The sequence below is a fragment of the Scatophagus argus genome, chromosome 1 (genome assembly GCF_020382885.2).
Source record: "Scatophagus argus isolate fScaArg1 chromosome 1, fScaArg1.pri, whole genome shotgun sequence".
Lineage (NCBI taxonomy): Eukaryota > Metazoa > Chordata > Actinopteri > Scatophagidae > Scatophagus > Scatophagus argus.
Genome location: NC_058493.1, coordinates 12,867,809 through 12,888,463, shown reverse-complemented (window position 1 = coordinate 12,888,463; position 20,655 = coordinate 12,867,809). Strand labels below are relative to the sequence as shown.

Genomic DNA, 20,655 nt, shown 5'->3' with positions numbered 1-20,655 from the left:
CTTGTTAAATTAGACCATGATGCTTTACTTGGTCCATAATTGGTCCAAAAAGTAGACTGCCATACATCAACCGAATATTCATATATGCAATTAAGTTTTCCGTTTGTACGCAAACCTGTGCCTGTTGTCAAAATTAAAATATGGGGGTCGAAGTAAAACCGTCAAGGCTGTCTTATTACAGGCTACGTAACAGGTCAACGGGGTGATTTAAATGATATGGGCACGGAGTGGTGCGCGCCAGCACGCCCCTTTGTCTTTTTAAGCCCAGAACCAAACCCCATACGCCGATAACCTGTTGAGCCTCTATGCATATAAGGTTGGGCTGTGGAGATGCCCCATGGGTCTGGTTTTGTCTAAAGATGGTCTGGGGTTGCGTTATGGTCGTTCGGGGCAGGCAGCTCAACAGGATACAGAGCCGGGTGTCGGGTGTCCCATGCTACTGATCCGCTCGGTCTAAAGGGAGCTGCTGCTGCCCGGGCACATTCCTGGCAAGTCAAACTCCGACTGTCAGTGCTGGAAGGCGTGCCTTTCATTACCTCTGTCACCCTGCATCCCCCAAACCAGCAGAGCACCCCCCAACTCACTCATCCAACTATGACCCGGGGAGCCGTGCCAACACCCACCAATCGACTTCTATGACCGTCCCCCTCGAGCCTCAGCGGCCGGTTTATGAGATGGACCCGATGAGTATGTTTAATTGCTGAGTCTATTAATCCACCTACTCCCGGGTTTAAGCGTTATGGTGATTTCAGGTAATGTTTCCAGTTTCCCCCCAGTTCTTGTTAGGATTCCAACATATTGAGATTTAAGATGAAATTGTATTTGTGTATTTGTATTTGTATTTGTATATGTATTTGCAACCTTTAAATACTTTAAAAATTATCAATATCCCAGTATTCTCATTACAATTTTGACCAATGCTTTTGCTCTGTTAGACTACTGCCCTCCCTTTGATAGAAAAACAAGGCCAGGGTCAGAAATACCAAATAATGGACTTTAATAAATTATCAATATGTATATACACTTACATTCACATGTGTTGGGCAACATGTTGTTGTTATTTTTTTTATTAAATTTTTTGGATGGATGCATGGTTCAGTGGTGGTTTTTTCACAGCCTCTCTCCGTGCAACACAGACAACAAACAGCTATAAAATATGCACATTTTAAAAAGATAAAAAAAATGCATATGAATGTCAACAGCGCAGACAGAAAGTCCATTGACAGCAGAGTGTTGCTGTGGCGCAGAGGTTGATCCTCCTTGCTTGATCTCCAAGTAGCTGGTGGTTGTAAATGATGGAGAAGCTGGAGAAGAAGATGGAGGATTTAGAAGCACTTCCTGTGGACAATGCTGGGGCCGGCCTCGTCGTACTCCTGCTTGGAGATCCACATCTGCTGGAAGGTGGACAGGGAAGCCAGGATAGAGCCACCGATCCAGACGGAGTACTTCCTCTCGGGAGGGGCAATGATCTGAAGGAAAGAGAGGGGAGGAGAATCGATCAGTAAAGTGCCAGTGCTTCATACTCCTATAATTTGTTCAGTAGATCCCCGTGCGTAATGATCAGTTTATGCGTTTCAATTTGGGCACGTATTGTAATATTTTTTGTCATATGTACCTTGATCTTCATGGTGCTGGGGGCCAGAGCAGTGATCTCCTTCTGCATACGGTCAGCAATACCAGGGTACATGGTGGTACCACCGGAGAGGACATTGTTGGCGTACAGATCCTTACGGATGTCAATGTCGCACTTCATGATGCTGTTGTAGGCGGTCTCATGGATACCAGCAGACTCCATACCTGGGCAGGTGAGAGGGGCAGGTGTCAAACGAACGAGTGGTATCCAGTTTGGCAAAATATTTTCAGTGTTTGTTCGTTAAGGAGAGAAAATGAAGGATTATCTGACTCACCAATGAAGGAAGGCTGGAAGAGGGTCTCGGGGCAACGGAACCTCTCGTTACCGATGGTGATGACCTGACCGTCGGGAAGCTCGTAGCTCTTCTCCAGGGAGGAGGAGGAGGCAGCGGTGGCCATCTCGTTCTCGAAGTCCAGAGCCACATAGCACAGCTTCTCCTTGATGTCGCGCACGATCTCACGCTCGGCTGTGGGGGGACAAGTTAATAAGGTATTATTACGGGTGACATAGAGGCGAGACCTCAGACACTGCACGAAATGGTGACACTAATTAAGTGAGGCTGAACTTACTCAATGCTACAGAAATGTCTGAAGCTGAAAAATAAGTTGTCTGCTTTCTGAAACATATAGCAGCTACATCCTATTTTAAACGTGTTGATGCGTTTTAATCATATTAAATGTATTGTTTTTCTAGGCGCACAGGCACTAATACACAACCTGTGTCCATATTATTAAATTATATCAAGTTCGTTGATGATGTTGGCAAGGTTGTTGTAAGATTTAATCGTTATGTTTTGCAACCTGTTCCAAAATTGCTGGTAAAAAGAAAATATGAAGTTCTGATAATAATTTAGGATCTACTTTATCATAGAGTGTCTGTCTAAAAAGTGGTCTAAGGGGATTATTTTTCAGCTACTTTGTTATAAGAGCAAGTCAAGTTCCTCACCGGTGGTCACGAAGGAGTAGCCACGCTCAGTCAGGATCTTCATCAGGTAGTCGGTCAGATCGCGACCAGCCAGGTCCAGACGCATGATGGCGTGGGGCAGGGCGTAACCCTCATAGACTGGGACGTTGTGGGTCACACCATCACCAGCATCCAGCACAATACCTTAACGTAGGCAAAGCGAAAGTTTACTCCAGGCGACAACAAAGTCATCAAAGAGTTTTGTGCGTAAATCGGTGACTAAAATAGGAAGGAGGATTTAAAAATACATAATGTATATCATAAGGGCCATAAGATGGCATAAACGGTCCCAGAAAGTCTTATCGACTGTGCGTAAAAGTTGTGCGCAAAATGGCTACACTGGGGAATTGGTACATTAATATCCCAGTTAAAACAATAATGTTACTAATGTTGTGATTGTTACATGTTACGTAGTATTATCGGTCCCATTTTAAATTACGTTATACTTTAAAGTTAAGGCGTCCGTCTCTTGGTGCCATGTGTGATTCGAAAGCTGCGTCTGTGTTAGGAGTTGCAGCTGTTTGATGTTGTCAGTCTTACCGGTGGTACGGCCGGAAGCGTACAGGGACAGCACAGCCTGGATGGCCACATACATGGCGGGGACGTTGAAGGTCTCAAACATGATCTGGGTCATCTTCTCCCTGTTGGCCTTGGGGTTCAGGGGGGCCTCAGTGAGCAGGGTGGGGTGCTCCTCGGGGGCCACTCTCAGCTCGTTGTAGAAGGTGTGGTGCCAGATCTTCTCCATGTCGTCCCAGTTGGTGATGATGCCGTGCTCAATGGGGTACTTCAGAGTCAGGATACCCCTCTTGCTCTGGGCCTCGTCGCCGACGTAGGAGTCCTTCTGACCCATACCGACCATGACACCCTGAAGGGGGAGGAGGGGAAAAGATAAAGGAAAAGCTATGTCAAATAATCCAAACAGAAGTATGACCTTCTGACCAGATTAAAGTCTTTACTGTGTGGTGCAAAAGGCACGTTGACCATTGCGTAAATGTGCCAAATAACAGCGTGGCTCACAGAGACTGACAGAGAGCAATTGTGTGACTGTAAATTCATCTGTAACTAATTTGGTCTCAGAGAGTTAAAGGCCACATTGCTGCTGGTAAAAAGAGCCAGAATTACATGGCTCAAAACACGAAAAACCACGCTGTTATCATTTATAGCTTCTAATTCCTCAAACAACTGTTCTAACAACAAAACATTAAAATTTGAGTCTAAATATGTTCACTCTGTCTTTTTTGTAAATTACGTGTAAGCCGAATTGTATTTCTCCATACCGGATAATAATCAGATGTACTTATTACTGTACTAATTGTGATTTTTTTTTCTCTTTTTGATAACCTACATTTAATCAGTTATTCCAAATGATCTCTCCTGTTGTGTGAGGATTTTCTCGGCTGCTTACCTGGTGACGGGGGCGGCCGACGATAGAGGGGAACACGGCCCTAGGGGCATCGTCTCCGGCGAAGCCAGCCTTCACCAGACCGGAGCCGTTGTCGCACACAAGGGCGGTAGTCTCATCGTCGTCACACATGGTGGCTTCTGTAGGAGAGGAGGGAACGAGAAAAGAGCTCAGTTCACTAAATCCTCACGGTGGCACACGCTGTATGTTAAACTCCCCATTTGTTCCTCGTAAGCTCACACGAGGTGTTTTTAACTGCACTAAAAATAATTTCAATAGTTTATTTACTGGAGCATGATCAGGGCCATTCCTTGCGCTAAACGTATCCATGGCACACTGACACTGCGCCATTAAACACATGGCCTGTAAACCCGTATAAAGCCATAAAATCACATTAAAGTGGATAAAACTAACATACTATTTTCTTTTATCCATCTATCTGAATTTAGTTAGTCTCGCTTAATGCTCTGCTCTTTAAATTATTCTAATCTGGCGAGTGTGTATGCGCAGTTGCAGTTGCTTTATCATTCAGGTAAACTCAGGTAAACTATCCTGGCTTCTTAATTAGTCGTGGCGTCTGGCTGCATCAGCACTTTTTCAGAATTGTCTAACTTAACAAGATGCTGAAATCAGTCTGCATCTGCTTTATCTATCAAAAATTGTAGAGCCGACAGTTCAGGTCAGAGCCTCTCCTGTCCAGCACTGTATTTCTATGATACCTCAGCCTATTTACAAATCTTTGCCCTCTCCTTCAGTAGCAGGCCTCTCCCAGAATCTAGTCTATCCTCTAGTGGAGTTGGCCGTGTTTCCCTCAGCAGTGTCTAGTCCAAGGCGTCCTGTCCCTGGTTGTCCTGTCTAACATCTGCTCCAGTAGATGCTCCAGTGTTGTGCTGGTTACGGCCTAATCTGATGTCCCAACCCGGATGCGTAGCTTCAGGAGTGGCCGATCCTAGCAGGGTCTTACCTTAGGAGTGTGTCTGCGGCTCGGAGAGTACGACCCAACCAGTGCTGCTGCTGAACCAGCTACGGTCCTCTGTGCTGCCTGTCCCCCTTATATACCCAACCTCCACCATTCACAAACCTCAGCACTGGCCCCCATCCCGACCCTCTGCCATATTAGGACGCTGACAGGCCGAGGATGAGGAGTGGGATGGGTGAGGTGGGGGGTACAGCAGGGAGACGCGCCTCGCGGAGGGAAGGAGGGCCCTCCATCCATTAGGATCCAGGAGAGGATCAGGAGTGACGCTGCGCGTCCCCGACGAGGAGAGAGCGCGCGCCATATATGGAACTGTCGCTTTGACCTCCCATCGAGCCTCGCGGTCCCACCTCGACGGCCGTATAAGGAGCGCGCTGGCCACTGCGGGGTTTCGAGGAGAGACGCCAGTTGCTACCAACCAGGGTTATAGATTTGCTGCTAGTAGGCCTCATCCAGCCTTAAAATGGGAAAATGCTGCCCTCATCTGAACAGATTTAGCCCACTGAGAGAGCCAGGGTCCAAACCCCTGACTGACAGGTCAAGCGGGAACAGTGCTGCAGCCTGGGAGTTCCAATTAACATGTCAATACACATTATGGTGATCAATACAAGATAGCAAAATAATAATTAAATAATTTAATTAAAATCTGAGGCGGGATGCTGTGTATGTATAACATTTCAATATGCTTCATCATTCCAGTCATAACAATTCAGCCATTTAATTTTTCATAGACTATTTGTGATTGATTGCATGAAATTCTTAAGTCTGATTGACCTGAGCTTGCATAAAAATGGACCTAATATGGAGTCATGCGTAGACAAGTGCAGGGATTTTTGAATATATAATTTGTCCCCATCTGAATGTATAATGGGTTAGGATAAAATCTGGTAATCAGTCGATTATTGATGATTGTGCATTGAAGATGTTGTTTGCAAACTAGATGCCAATTTTCTTAATTATGCTACACTTGCAGACACAACAGAAGACTTTTTTCATGTACACATTAAAGATTAGTTTCATTTCAAAATCTGCTCTTCTGCAGACCACATGGCCTGGATATTCACACAAGTCTGTCTGAGTCTCTTTGAATAAATAAGGAGAGAACCAGCGAAACAGCCAACAGCTGAAACCTTATCTGTAGGGGCTACTCTGCCCTGTCACCGGAGCAGTTGGATTAATTATAACTCTACTGGAGGAGGGGAGCTAGTCTACATGTGCATGTGTGCAGGAGTGAGAAACAGAGAAAACTGTGTGTGTGTGTGTGTGTGTGTGTGTGTGTGTATGCATGCACATGGATGTTTGTATGTGTTGCGGTATGAGAAACCGAAGGGAGGGGAGAGAAGGTGGGCAGGAGCTTATAATAAACTCAAAGGAAGTTAGGAATGACAGAAGAACAGGGAGAACTGTCAGGAAACAGACAGAGATACATACAAAGAGGTAGAGCAATAAAATACGCTTGATCTGGTTATTTAAGATAGGCAACGCTCAGAGGTGACAGACAAAATCTGCCAACTCCAAAGACACCTGGAGGACAACTGAGGATTCCTTGCTGAAATAATGTTGCAAGGATGCAAAATAAAACATGGGACTAAATCAATGCAGGTTACTATCTGTCACTTGATGAGACACAGATGTTTAAATCAGTTAAAGAAAAAGCGGATTAAAAAGTGTTGCATTATACACACACATAACTTACATTGTGCTCTCATATCGTAACCTAAAGGTGGATTCATGTGGGAGCAGAGAAATGTTGACATATAACCTTTCATGACCTGGATTCTCATTATAGCAGCAACAGAAAGCTTCAGAATAGATTGCAAGTGGTTGGATATGACATATCACACCATTTTATGGAAAGTGGAAGAGAAAAGTCAACAAAAAAAGCAAAGAAAGGCATATTTTCATGCCTCCTGTTCTTATTTGAATAGAATTTTGCTGCTCGAGCAGAAATATAAAGCTGCATTGAGTTTTTACAGGATATTGTTTCCGCACTTAAAGATACAAATGAAACAGAATGACCCTACAAGCTGTTGAGAAGAGGGAGGAAGAACTTATCAAGTCCAGAGGGAGACTGAGAGAAAAGGATGAGGGTAGCATGGGTGCAGACTGAAAGGAGGGAGAGTGTGTGCATGTGTGTTGTGTCAGGGGGTCAAGGAGTGGAGGGGCTGCAGTGCAAGGTAGAGCTACTTTTATGCACTTGTGAGCCATTTTGGAATCAGAGGGCCTGTGAAACGCCTAAAATGTAAAGGGGCTGGCAGTTGTTGGTTAGCGAGAAGTAGAGGGGAGGAGGTCAGAGGGGGAGGAGAGCCAAGGGAGTCTCCTTGTTAGCCCCCTAGGGGAAGGGGAGGAGGAACAGGGAGGTGAAAGGGCGTATGCAGCAGGTGGCAGAAAACAGAAAACATGAGTTTAGTTTGTCAGAAGATATACAACCCAGTCGGCTGAAGGAGAGACATTGAACAGAGGAGAGTATTTTTTTTTAACTGTGTTATAGTGATTTAGCATTTTGTTTAGAAAAGTGAACAGACAGACAGAGACAAACTGATTTTTTTTCATCATGGTACTAATATCCATTTACCTTGCTACCTATTCAGTTAGAGTTTTATTTCAGTCAACTCTCTCACTCTCATGAGGGCGCAGAGGGTGCGAGTGTCAGAGAAAGTAAGAATAGCACAAGCTTCGGATTCAATCACTGGAACCAATACGCTCGCTCTAAGAAGTCAGGCAGAGTGCTCAACGACTGAGTGTACTGTAGATTTGTTTTTAGTTAGTTAGAAAAGATAAGAGTCTTGATGTAGACTTTAATTAGTTCCTCAGGTGTTACAGTGAAGAGAGTCTGAGGATGCTGACACTGCTGAGACTGAGGATATTGTAAAGGGACAGGTAAAAGTGCTTGTGTTCATATTTTGTCTTAAAACACTAGTGGGGTGAACAAACAGTCTTTTTTGTTTTGTTTAAAGGTGGATTTGTACATATGAGCGTATCTTTAATGTGCTGCACATATCAGTCTGAGTGTGCACTGCTCTCTCGTGCTGCCTCCCAATGGCCTTAATGAGGATAAACAGGCAACACTATTGTAGTTAGACAGAGGGCCTCTTGGCCGCTCGTGTCCAAAGACAATTCAAACATTCTCTCAAGTAAAAAGACATTTTAATTGAATTTATCGCAAAAGAAGATGTTAGGTTTCATCTTCATGGCTGACAAGAAAAAACAAGAGGAGGGCAGAGGCTCACTACAGAGAAGCAGAACTGGATCAATGGCTTGATCAGTGAGATTGTTGGGGGAAAATTCAGTTTTTCACAGAAAGCATGAAGTGGTGACACATCTCATATTGACAGTCAGTTTTATTTACATTAATGCGAGCTCATTATGATGATCTGTATGTAAGACTCTCTCCACTATGAAACCTTTACATGATATCCAATCAGCTCAAACAAAATGCAAACTTATGAGTCTGACTTCCACTAGTTAATCAAATAGCCCTGAAAAGTGTGGGGAGCTGCAGCACATGGAGAACATGGAGCACATGGAGAACATGGAGCACATGGAGAACATGGAGCACACGGAGAACATGGAGAACATGGAGAACATGGAGCTGTTCACCAGGTCAGCTGCATGAGCCAGCAAAGCTGCCTTCTGCACAACAGAAACACAACGGCTGCATCTGCTGAAGGAAAACAACAGCTCAACAGTTTGGAACTTAGTATTCAAGTCTTCAAACTTCTCTTCATCATATGTGGCTGCCAAGAAGCAATACTGAACATGTGTAATTGATTTTCAGTTTTATTTCAGTGGTATTTCACAGCCCGTACTGCTTAGAAATCATTTGTCCCTCAAACCAAATCCACAACTGAACATGATTTTAAATATCTGATTGATAGACTCTTTGACCTGCCCCACAAGTGCAACGCACTCTTACAAGAGAGGGTAAATCAACTGATCACATTCATTTGCTGCTTTGCCAGGAATCTGTGAATGTGCACGGGACAGTGTGCTGTCTATTTGCATGAACACACTGTCAACACAACGTACCAACAACTGAACACACACTACTTCGATCATTACCATGAAGGTTTGTTTAGGTATGATGGACTGGGTGAACACTGATCCCAGCGACCTGCAGTGAGCAGTAAACGCTTCTGAGCCGGCCCATAGCTCAAAGTTTGAAGCAACAGCACCACCTACTGACAGCCCGGGGCACTGCATGGAAACATAGGTTATGACAGTTTGTTCTGAAAAAAACAAAACAAAAAAGTCTGCTGTGAGTGATAGGAAATGTCACGATTTTAAGTTGAATGAGCAAGAAGTGACCCAGTACACAGTGTGAAATATAATCTATAGTAAAAGAGCAACAGATGGGGTGTGAGGTTGTGTTGACGTTCCATCGTTTTAGATGTTTTGTGGGAGGAATGATTTATAGGTGGAGGATAAACTCTCATTTTAAGAAACAATAAAATTTTCTAAATATTCTTCAAACTTCCTTATAGTTTGGCTTATGGTCAGGGTCTATCCAACACTTATATATGTTCATACTTGATACTGGTGTACAGTGTGTATCTGGATCTGCCTTAAAAAAAACAGCTAAACAACAAAATCAGCAAACTTATTGATTTTTCACTTTATTTACCTTTACATAGAAACATAATAATTTAATAACCACAAAAATACTTAGAAGACTAAGCGATACACAATTTATGTGACATTATTTATAACTCATAACATACAAATAAAAAAACAGTAGTCTTCTGTGATTTATTACAAGACGTGTAATCATCATCTGACAAATTTTCAAGCACCTTCAGTGGTTTACTTTAATTTGTGGTGAGAGGTTGAGAGTGGTGAGGCGATTTTTAACCAAACACAATCTCTTTACATTTCAATAATTGGTTTGTCTGTAAGAATAAGAATTTCCCTTCAGGGATAAATAAAGGAATTCTGATCTGATTCTGATTGTAATAATACCAACTGACTTCCACAGCAACCACAACACCAGTCTGGACACATGATGTTCAGAGATGATGTTCAAGGCATCATTTTGAAGTGAAGTGTAACTTTAAAACAAAAACTTGTGATGCTGAGAAGAAATTTAATCTGTAAGTCATGAAATGATTGTGGCAAAAGAAAAGAACATGAAAACAGTCCAAAATCATCTTTTAACAAATATTTTAACAAAAATAACACCGCTCATATTCTGACCCCATACAGTCTCTACACTAAGAAATATATAAAACCTTCATATCCATATAACCAGGAAATGATTACTGTCATATAGGTGACAACATTAATTTGCTATTCAAACAGTCCGATGAGCAAAGCTGTGTCAGTTTCCCTCTTTTAAATGTGATCTGATTAATCTTAGTTAGTTTGTTTCAGGAGTCTCTATGCATCTTTGCCTTCAAATCATAAATAAAAAGTTACATTCACAATGATTCAAGTTTCTAATCCGTGTCAAACTGAGAACATACAAATCTATCATAAATCTTAAGAGAAATGGACGCAAGTTTGCAGTCTTGTCTTTTCAGCCAGACATCAATTATTAGGTTGAACTCATGTGACTGAAAGCTCCTCCATCATACTGACCTCTGACTGATTTGAATAATACACGATCATGCGTATGTATCCTTTATATCAGTGTTATTTGTTGTGTAGAAATCCTAATCAGACATCCGCCGTGACAAACATCAGATAGCCACAGTTTTATCTGGTGTTCATCAACCTTGCTCTGCCATCAATAAAATGATTCCTTGTAAAATTACCTGTTAAATGAACTTAAACTAGCAAGCAGTCAAAACTGTTCCCAGCCAAACCACACAGATATGAGCTTAATGAGCTCAATTAACAAATGATTTTTGTCTTAATTTTCCAATTACAAACTTGGGAATGTACGTACAAATGTTTGACTATGACTTTAGACACTTGTCACGAGCAGTCCTACAAACAATTGAATCCACAGTCCCTTTAGGGCTGCGTGAAAATGCGTGCATGTCTGCCGTTGCACCCTGGTCTAGACTCCCTCTAAGCAGTGAAGTAAGTATTTACTCTCCAAATATTTACAGAGGAGAATCATTACTTCTTACCCCATTACCTCAGGCTCTCCCAGCCAGCTAGAACATTTAGCTGGCTCAACAGCACTGTGGCTAACATGTATGTGGTTTTAGAGCTGTTTATACAGAATTTAATGCCAGCCAAGTGCAAGTCCTGTAAACACCTACAAGTGTCACGGACTGACAGACACAACAGTGAAATCTATACAGTCAGAAATGCTGCACACTCACATGTTTAAGTTGGAATTAGGGTTTTTAGACACTGAAGCAATTGTTAGGGGCGAGGATGCAACAACACACACACACACATACACACACAGACCACCTCTGACTGTGATGACATGTCCTTTCCAACCCAAGAGCAGCTGAACATCAGCCAGCAAAGAGGCTGTTTGTCAGGCCTCAATCAAATTTTACCAGTAACGGTGCACTTTTTGTTTTATTTGACATACTGTATGAAAGATGGTGAAGTTTAGCAGTTTCGGGGCTGTCAATTAAATCAAAACAAGAAAAACTGAAGAGTGAACTGAAATAAAGTTTTTTACATGCGCAGCACCTCGGCCATGTCTCACAGGAATATCACTAATATGCTCCATGATATATATTAATCTGTGTCCTTCTGTAGATATGTCAGAACAGTGTTTAGTCCTGTTTTTACAACACAGTGTAGACAACACAAATAGCTGCTTCATTTGGCTTGGTTAAATTAAACTCTTAAATGACTGTAAAAAGATCCTGCATGTTAAACTTCAAGTTTAAAAAGTCAGTAATAAATAGACACAAGTTCTTACATCATACTGAACTGTTTCTGGGTTGGTTATAAAAATCATAAAGTGATAACTGACTACAGAGTCCCATAGCAGAGTATGAAAGAGGTTTGCAGCAGATTCATAAAGTCACATTTCTGCTGTACACCTAAATGATTTAAAAATGACATGTTGTCTAAGAGCTTCCTGTGTGAGGAGTGTCTGTTTTTATCATGTTTCCTTTTCACTGTCAGCCTCTCATTTTGTCCTCTTCTCTCAGGATAGATTGAGATATTTTCAAAATAAAGCATCTCTAGAATCCCGCGATCTATGTTTCAGGTCTTGGGTCTTCACTGTGGATTACCCTGATTGTTTCCTTTCAGCAGCAAAAAGGCACTCCCTTTATCTTTTTTGTGGCTTTCAAATCTCCTCTCTCTCTCTCAACTGTTTATCTGAAGTTCTGTGAAAAGTTCAGCTTTCCTTCAGATTTCAACCATTTCCACCCATTCCAGGCAATATCTTTTTTTATTTCTTCCCTGCCCCCCCTCCCAACCCATATCTGGAGCAAAGCCAGTTTTGTCCAGCCACTGATTTCGCCTTCTAATTTTTCCCTCTTCCTCTTCTACTCATCTGTACTCCTTGTCCTTTCAGCGTAGTGCTTGTTTCTGTTCTTCTTGCAGAAACGCCTGCTTCTCCATCAGCTTTCTGAACAGTCCTTGCCTGTTGCCCAGCAGCTCTGTGTGCCTGCCACACTCGGCTACACGCTGCTGGTCCAGTACGGCGATGGCATTTGCATTCTGGATGGTGGACAGACGGTGAGCAATGACCACAACTGTTCTGCCTGTTGATTGGGTGAGAAAGGACGGGAAACAATGAAAACAGGAGAAACTAATACTCTCAGGAGCAAATAAAAACAAGTCTTCAGATTTACCTTCCATCAGACGCTCCAAGGCTTCCTGGACAAGCAACTCATTTTCAGCATCCAATGCACTGAGGAAAGATGGTGGTTTAGAATTTTCTTCAACAAAATAACTAAGAGGTGTCTCACACAATAATAACAATAAAATAACTGTTCCTACAGGCAGTGCTATCGTCATAATTTACAAACAAATCTGCAGGCTGTGGGGCTATGCAGAGGGGCAAACAGATAAAAGTCAAAAAGGATAAAGATAGTGAACGTATTTTCAGTATATCTGAGTATTTCTCACCTGGTGGCCTCGTCTAAAAGCAGGATCTTCGGATTCTGTGGAGAGAGAACACAAATAGTGTTAAAAAACCAATTCAAGTTTCACACAACAAAGGAAAACTGAGACTGTAGGTGCTCGTTCCACTGAACATTTTTAGGTATTTCTTTGGAACAGAACATTTACATACTGGCGAGACAAGAACATCACGTTCCTGTCCTGGCTTTAGAAATGTTCATGGCGGCCGGAACTGTGCTTTCTTCTGAAAGAGCAAAAGGAGCATCTTGCTGTACTCACCTTGAGCAGAGCTCGAGCGATGGCTATCCTCTGCTTCTGACCACCTGACAAACAAACACAACTTAAACATGTGCATACACAAAGACCTTATCTTAATAGGTCCTAATATGTGCACAGGATCATTAAGGCACACTTAAAAGTCAAAGTCTTGGATGTACTTACTTTTTTGCATATATAAAATTAAAACACAGCAAATTAGTTCTTAAAATATTCACACATTATTAGGTTAAAATAATTAATATACTATATTCCTAAGGATATTACTGATTAGCATTTTGAATAAAATGCTAATCAATAATTTGAATAAATGAGCCCCAATGCTGAACATGTATTCACAACCATGTGTGATCAAATACAGGTGCAAGGTCAGATAAAAAAGCGTTCCTGCGTCAATTAGTCAATGTAATCGCACTTCTACCGAGTCACTGCCTCGGTGTCTCACCTGACAACAGCACTCCTTTCTCCCCCACGATGGTGTCAAAGCCCTTGGGAAAATCCTGGATGAAATTATAAGCGTTGGCCACTCTGGCTGCACTGTAGATGTCCTCTGTGGTCACAGCGTCTGGGTCCACTGCGCCATATGCTATATTATCTCTGATAGAGCAAGAAAACAGCACAGGCTCCTGGGAGAGAGGTGAGGAGAGGAGAGAGCGAGAATGCGAGACAAACAGAGACGATGTTTGTTTATGCATGTGCTGTGAGATGTGGTGTATATGAACACAAACAAGACAAACTTAGTACCTGACTGACAGTTCCAATGTTACTCCTGAGCCAATAGGGATTCAGATCTCTGATGTCATGACCATCTATGGAGATGATCCCTGGAGAAAAGAGGTGATGGTCACGGGTAAAACAGCCATCTGACAGAGTCTTGTACTTTTAAGTTTGCCGTCATCACATTTTTAAGTGTTGGTTGTTGTTTCAGGTTAAGGATGAAAGATAACAAGTTTGCTCTCACCAGCATCAGCATCATACAGCCTGAGCAGCAGTGATACCAGGGTTGATTTTCCAGAACCACTGGGCCCCACCACTGCCATAATGGTTCCGGCAGGGACCAGCAGATTAAGGTTCTGGAAAATAGGAGCCTCCTTTCGGGTCGGGTAAGCAAAGGAGACATCACAGAACTCCAGCTGACCCTTCAGCTGGTCTGGAGGCAGCACTAGGCCTTCTGTGGAGGAGCAGAGGGATGCACAGATTGAATGATTATTTAGAACTGACACTGCAATGCCAAATAAAATGTTCACATTTTTCAAGTGAGCGGTGAATCTTGGAAAGTTGTTTATGTACAGTTAGAGATAGCAGATGAAAGCGAACATACATGTAGTTAGACAGAAAAGGTTGAGAGACTATAGATGTCAAACACTTTTCTGGAAGCAGCAAAAAATACTTATTTACAAATCTGAAACAATTCCATTCAGTGTGTGTGTGTGTGTGTGTGTGTGTGCTAACCATTCAGAGGAAACTCAGGTTTTCTGTCCATGAGTTCCCACAGTCTCGCTCCTGCTCCAAAACCCTTCATCAGCTCAGAGTAAAATGAACTCAGACCTACACATCATACACAAAAACACCAAGCCATGAGCCACGTAAGAAAAAACTACAGATAACGAAAAAGATTCATATAATAGAAAGCGTATGTGTGTGTGTGCATGTTTGTGTTACCTGCAATACTGATGCCGACCCAGAAGGTGTACATGAGGAACGATGAGAGCTCTCCCACACTCATGTGGTGGCTGGCCATCAGAAGGCCTCCTTTGTACAGCACTGACAGGATCATGATGTTACCACTGAGACCAGTCTGAAACACACACACGCACGCACATACACCTGGTTATTTAATTACTACGAAACCTGGCATCACTGCGACTCCCTGACACAGCACTGATTATACTGATCACAGCGTGTTTATAAACTAACAGGAGAGCCTCTCCATCAGTCTCTCTCTCTTGATATCTTTTCACATTACAAACTACATTTTATTTACCTGATAGCATTTGAATTAGATAAACAGCCTGTGAGCAGGAGATGCAGGGAGAAATGATACCCAGGAATACAACAGAGAAGGAGGACAGAGAGGACAACATCAGCTGAGACTAAAGCTTATTTTTCGTCTACAGACTGAGCTGCCAGTTTATTAGATGCCTCCAGCTCAATATACTGTAGTCCAATACAATATCCCTACAGTAAATTATAGCTTATCACACAATATTTGTTTTAAATTGATTACATTTTATGGTTTAATGGCTGTTGTTTCTGGTGCTGATGAATTGCACTGCATCAACTGAAAAGTGTTTCTGGGTACTTTGTGTTCCGTCAGTGACATAAACAGGTGTGGACACTTAAAGCTTCATTTTATCTTATCTTAGGAACAATTAAAAGTAGCTCTCTCAAAGATTTTTATTCAAATGAATGTCCTTAATTAATTATCGATCATCAGTGAGGTAAAACCTGCAACTACAGGTGTTACAAAATCAGTCTTATAGATTACATTGTTAACATGTGGAAAATGCAATGTCCAAGTGTTAAAGACAGGAAGAGAAAAATCTGTTTAAGAGTTGGCAAGTTGTGTAATAGAGTTTGTCATTGTTGTCTTAAACTTTTTAGGTGGATAGATGGATTTATGTACTCTCTGGCCTGCAGGATGGTATAATACCTTTTATGGTGAAACATCCTTCATATACCGATACGCCAGGTGCTGTGGTATTGAGACAAATCTAAAAAGCAGAAGGCTCTGTGCAACACTTCATTTCCTAATTGTGTGGTTTGCATCACTGACAGGACGTGCACATGCATTTCAGATCACTTGGTCCCCTACAAGATAAACTTTTTCAAGATGGTCATTTCTGGGACCTACAAAGCAAAATTTTTTTCCATGTGTCACATACATCTGGCACTGCCCCCACTAGCTTTAAGACTGCTGTTTAAATGTCTAGTTAAAAAAACTACAAGAGTCTTTAAATAATTACTTGCCGGTCTTTTTACAATTTTGTCATCCTGATTGTCCATACTGTAATTTTAATGTGTCTATACTGCACACACAACATCTACTGTACGTCTGTCCATCCTGAGAGAGAGCCCATTGAGGCAATTTTGTGATATTGTGCTTTATAAATAAAACTGACTTGGCACACACTCACCACTCCAAAGAAACCAGCTCTTAGTACGGCCTCCTTCCTGGCCAGACTGAAGACCTGGTCTGTCTTCTTTGTGTACGTGTTGACCTCTGACAGCTCTTTACCAAAAGCCCTCACTGTCCGCATGTTGCTGATACGCTCCTCTGCCAACTGCACACACGCACACACAGTTTAATTAGAACTTTATCTAAACTGAAAATCACGTCATCAACATATTAAATTTGCTCTGCAAACTTAATTAAGTTACCACAAGCAGTGCACCATTTACATATACACACAACTTATCAACTGTGTGGATTTACTAACCACCACTATGAACTGTTGTCATCAGTATAAAGCTTCACTAAATCACATAAAATGCCCAAAAACACTGGGTTTATTAACACAACACTCCACAATCATATTTTGGCACAACTTCCTTGTTTTTAATAACCACATCCTCAAATAATATCTTAGTAAACTTTGTGGCTGAACATGTGGCAACTTTTATAACAAAGATGTGATTATAAAAGCTAGTGAACACTTCACAGCCAGTTCAGGGTGTTTCTGTACCTGTGTGGCTTGTGCGAGTGCATCCTGGGTGCGTTTAGAGATGGAGCGAAGGTATCTGCCATAGGCCACAGCAAGACAGGCCACGGGAGGAACAATCAGCAACACAAAGCTTGCAAGACTGGGGGACACATAAAACTAAAAGAGGAGAGAGAGAGAGAGAGAAGAAAAAAAACAGTTAAAAGAAGTACAAAGGAAGAAAAAACAGAAAAGACAGTAGAAGGAGAAGGGGAGTAGAGTAGGAAGACATAAAAAAAAAAAACAGAAGTGGCTCTCATCAGTTGTTTAAGCAAATGTTTCCATTTATTTCACTGACATTTCATTACACCTGGAAATCATTTTGCTTCCCCATAAGGAAGTCGTTGAAGATGGAACCAGAAAAAAATCCAGTTTTGTAAATGAATCAGTAATCAGCATCAGATAACAGACTTGTTAGTCGACATATCTCTAACCCATGAATGCTGAAACTTAAAAACAGGAAGAATGGTGACAGAATACAATCAGATGAGTATCATTTACATTAATAGTTCAGCAAACAAGTATCAGTTCTATCATTTGTCAGTCAAAACTATAAATAGGTGAGCAAACACAATGCTCTGTAATGCTGGTAGCAAATGCAGTTTAACCACAGCGTGACATTCAACACAATCTTCGCATTTCCTCCTTTCTGTAAACCTGTTCCCCAGAAGACATCAAGTAAGTCACAACTACTTCCTTCTACTGAAAAACACAACACAATAAATGCACAAACCTTACTCTGCTGTTAAATTACTGTAGCATTTTTAAAAGTCAGACTAATTGGTTAAGCACAAAACAATGGACATGCTATGGAGAAAAGGGAATTTCCAGGATTTCACACCATAAATGCATCACAAAGAAGGTCTGCTGATTCCTCATTCAAAACAATCCTGAGGACCATTCTGAGGGTTGTACTCACCATCATACTGACACCAGCAGCTGCCTGGGCAACAGCTCTCAGCCCATCTGACAGGTTGTCAGTGATGGAGCGGCCCACCACCGCCGTGTCAGCAGAGAGGCGGTTGATAAGCTCGCCGGTCCTAGTCCTGTCAAAAAAAGCCACTTCCTGTCTGAGGATGGAGGTGAAGACGGAGGCACGGAGATTCCGAACAATCTTTTGGCCTGAAGAGAAATGAGAAAAGACATTAACAGATGTGAACAGCTGCACACATTGCATGATATTTCTGAAAATATTACTTTGGGCTCTGTTAAACTGTGATTGCTGTCATTATTCCTGACAGCTTGGAAAAAAGCTCAACAACACACCTTCCTGCAACTCCAAAGCTCACTAATTAATACATAGTATCTTATGTATTTAATCTGTACATGTACTGGTATAGAGATCTCCAGAGAAGAGATAGAAGCAGATTCTTCTGCTCATTTTGTGTCTTAGTGCCTGTGTTTTATGCACATGTACCTGCAGAGTATTAATGTTCCCCGGGTCTCACCTGAGGTCTGCATGAGGTAGACTCTGGCAGCATTGGCTGCCCCACCACACAGGAACACTCCCGTTAGCGTTAAACATAATGAGGTCAGGGAGGCGATCATTGTCTCTGCATCTGTTCCACCAGTGTAAATGGTGTCAATCACTTTACCCAGGAGGAATGGAGCTGACATAGTCACTGCACTGGAGACAGTTAGGAAGCCCACAGCAGCTGGGGTGGAGAAAAGAAATGACAGAAAAACAGAGAAAGTTGACAAGCAAAGTGAAATGTACACTTACACACAAATGACTGAAAAAAGGAAAACCTGGGAATGCCATTTATGAAAGGACCTCTTAACTTCAAATTCTGAAAGGCTTATCAAGCAAAACCTGATTTAAGTTTACTTGAGGATGTTTTCCAGACCTGAAAGGTGCCTTAATGGAACTTTCCAAAAGCACATGAAGTACAATGAGCAGACCAGCCCTTGCCAGAGGTGAAGAATATAATCTGACTATACATATATGTTTCTAATCTGGAGGAACGCATCTTCAAACAATGTCACAGCAGGTTATGATGTACTGAATTGTACCACCTATAGGACAATACAGTGAGATGGCCTGTTGGGACTGAGTAGGAAAACAGGCTGCACATCCTAGCGTCAAAAGTAGAACATTTACATTCAGTGGTTTTTAATTTACTTAAAAAGAATCAAACAATGCCTTGCAATACACAAGATCAACTGAAACAAACAGAATTAACACTCATGGGTTCTTTCTCCTGTATGGACTGAATCAAAATGATCTTACTGTGTGGTAATGGAAAACAATGCTGCAGAAAGGTATCTGTGTGTATCACATCTACTTCTACATTTAAGCGAGATGAAAAATGGAGACTATCCTCACACCGAAAGGCTCAAAACTCTTTACTGGACTGAGTGCATACAGTATATAAACCACTGGGCCTGCGTTTCCTCAGTCCAATAAAGTTTTGAGAGCTTCATGACAGTGTGCAGATACTCTTCACTGCTTCCAACAATGGAAAAAAAACAATAATAAACTATTTGAAACGCCTTTTATTGCCTTTTTAGAGGAGCATCTAAAGGCTCGTCCACAAATTGGTTATATATAGTATACACTTAGTTTACCTGCAAGACTCCATCGCTCCGGATGAGCAAGTTGCAAAATCCTTTTAACGTCCTCCAGAGGGACCGTGGTCGGTGTTTGGCCTCTCTCCGTGTCCGTCTGGGTCTTCACGGATTCGGCTGGTGTCGGTGCGGAGGCGGCTGAAGAGCTGGCAAAGGCAACAGGTGCGTGTGAGAGTGTCCGTGCTCGGCCTGTGTCAGAGTGTGAGCAGAGCACAGAGAGACCTCTGAGTGGACTGCTAGGCCGGACAGATGTGATGGCTCTGGGTGAGGAGAGAGGGAAGGCAGGAGGCGGGTGAACCGATGACTTGACACCGGTCGACTGTCTCTTCCTGCGGAAGGCAGCTGGGAGGGTGAGCCGGTGCTCCAGCCATAACATCCTCGGCTGTGTTAGCTTCAGTTTAGACAACTGCACTCCATGTGTGCACCTTGACATGCGAATTAAAAGCCGCATCGTCCTGGTTGACAGGATACTGGCTAAAATTGTCGAAAGCTAAAATAAATACAGGTATTTCCTTTAGTCAGATTCAGTAATTGATAAGGTATTTCTTGTTGATTAAGTCCACTCGGAGAAACACTTCAGTCCCCCAGCCGTGAGATCAACGCACCGTATCCATAACCGAACAGCTGCAGAGCTTCTTCCCGCTACATTGTCAAGTTTAGACCGTTATTGTTAGTTTTATCTGCGTTTGACAGCCGCCTTCACCGACTTTATCTCTTATCAATGAATGGCAACCAACACCCTGCCTGTCACTGTCATCTGTCGCTAAATATTTGGTTGGCAGGCGGGCGAAGTGGAAACACAAGCTGCCAAAGACCGACTACACCAAAATCCACTTTGACAAAAGAACCTAATCTCCCTGAAAAGAGTCTACAAAGGCTTCAAACAGGAAAGGTGACCCCATGTTGGGTCGCCCGTACACAAGATTCCACCTACTCTACGGGGGAATTCAATGGCTGACGATATAACGCTCAGCAAACTTTCCCAGGCATAACCAAGCAAACCCAGATCGTTAAAGTGACATGGAACACCAGATAAATTATTTTACGACGAACCAAGTTTTCGTGTATTTTAATTTGAAATTAGATATTTTTACCCCAAACCCTTAATAAAACAATATTTACACCAGGGTCTGAGTTGTCTTAAGGC

The 20,655-nt window shown here is 42.3% G+C and overlaps 2 protein-coding genes across 2 annotated transcripts; both read right to left on the bottom strand.

Moving 5' to 3' along the window:
* Window positions 1-980: 980 nt before the first annotated feature.
* On the bottom strand, window positions 981-5,115 carry acta1b (actin alpha 1, skeletal muscle b). Its single transcript, XM_046384187.1, has 7 exons — window positions 4,963-5,115; window positions 4,002-4,138; window positions 3,137-3,461; window positions 2,579-2,740; window positions 1,908-2,099; window positions 1,616-1,797; window positions 981-1,469 (listed from the first exon to the last, which is right to left on the bottom strand). Exons 2-7 carry the CDS (start codon window positions 4,128-4,130, stop codon window positions 1,326-1,328), a joined length of 1,134 nt encoding a protein of 377 aa, XP_046240143.1. The 5' UTR covers window positions 4,131-4,138; window positions 4,963-5,115; the 3' UTR covers window positions 981-1,325.
* A 7,082-nt stretch (window positions 5,116-12,197) lies between these two features.
* Window positions 12,198-20,576, bottom strand: abcb10 (ATP-binding cassette, sub-family B (MDR/TAP), member 10). The gene is made up of 14 exons (XM_046384162.1): window positions 19,509-20,576; window positions 18,389-18,595; window positions 17,860-18,062; window positions 16,926-17,060; window positions 16,377-16,523; window positions 14,902-15,037; window positions 14,692-14,787; window positions 14,201-14,410; window positions 13,984-14,063; window positions 13,685-13,865; window positions 13,243-13,286; window positions 12,970-13,004; window positions 12,693-12,751; window positions 12,198-12,602 (listed from the first exon to the last, which is right to left on the bottom strand). The coding sequence occupies exons 1-14, from the start codon at window positions 19,957-19,959 to the stop codon at window positions 12,409-12,411; spliced, it is 2,178 nt and encodes a 725-aa protein (XP_046240118.1). The 5' UTR covers window positions 19,960-20,576; the 3' UTR covers window positions 12,198-12,408.
* Window positions 20,577-20,655: the final 79 nt, after the last annotated feature.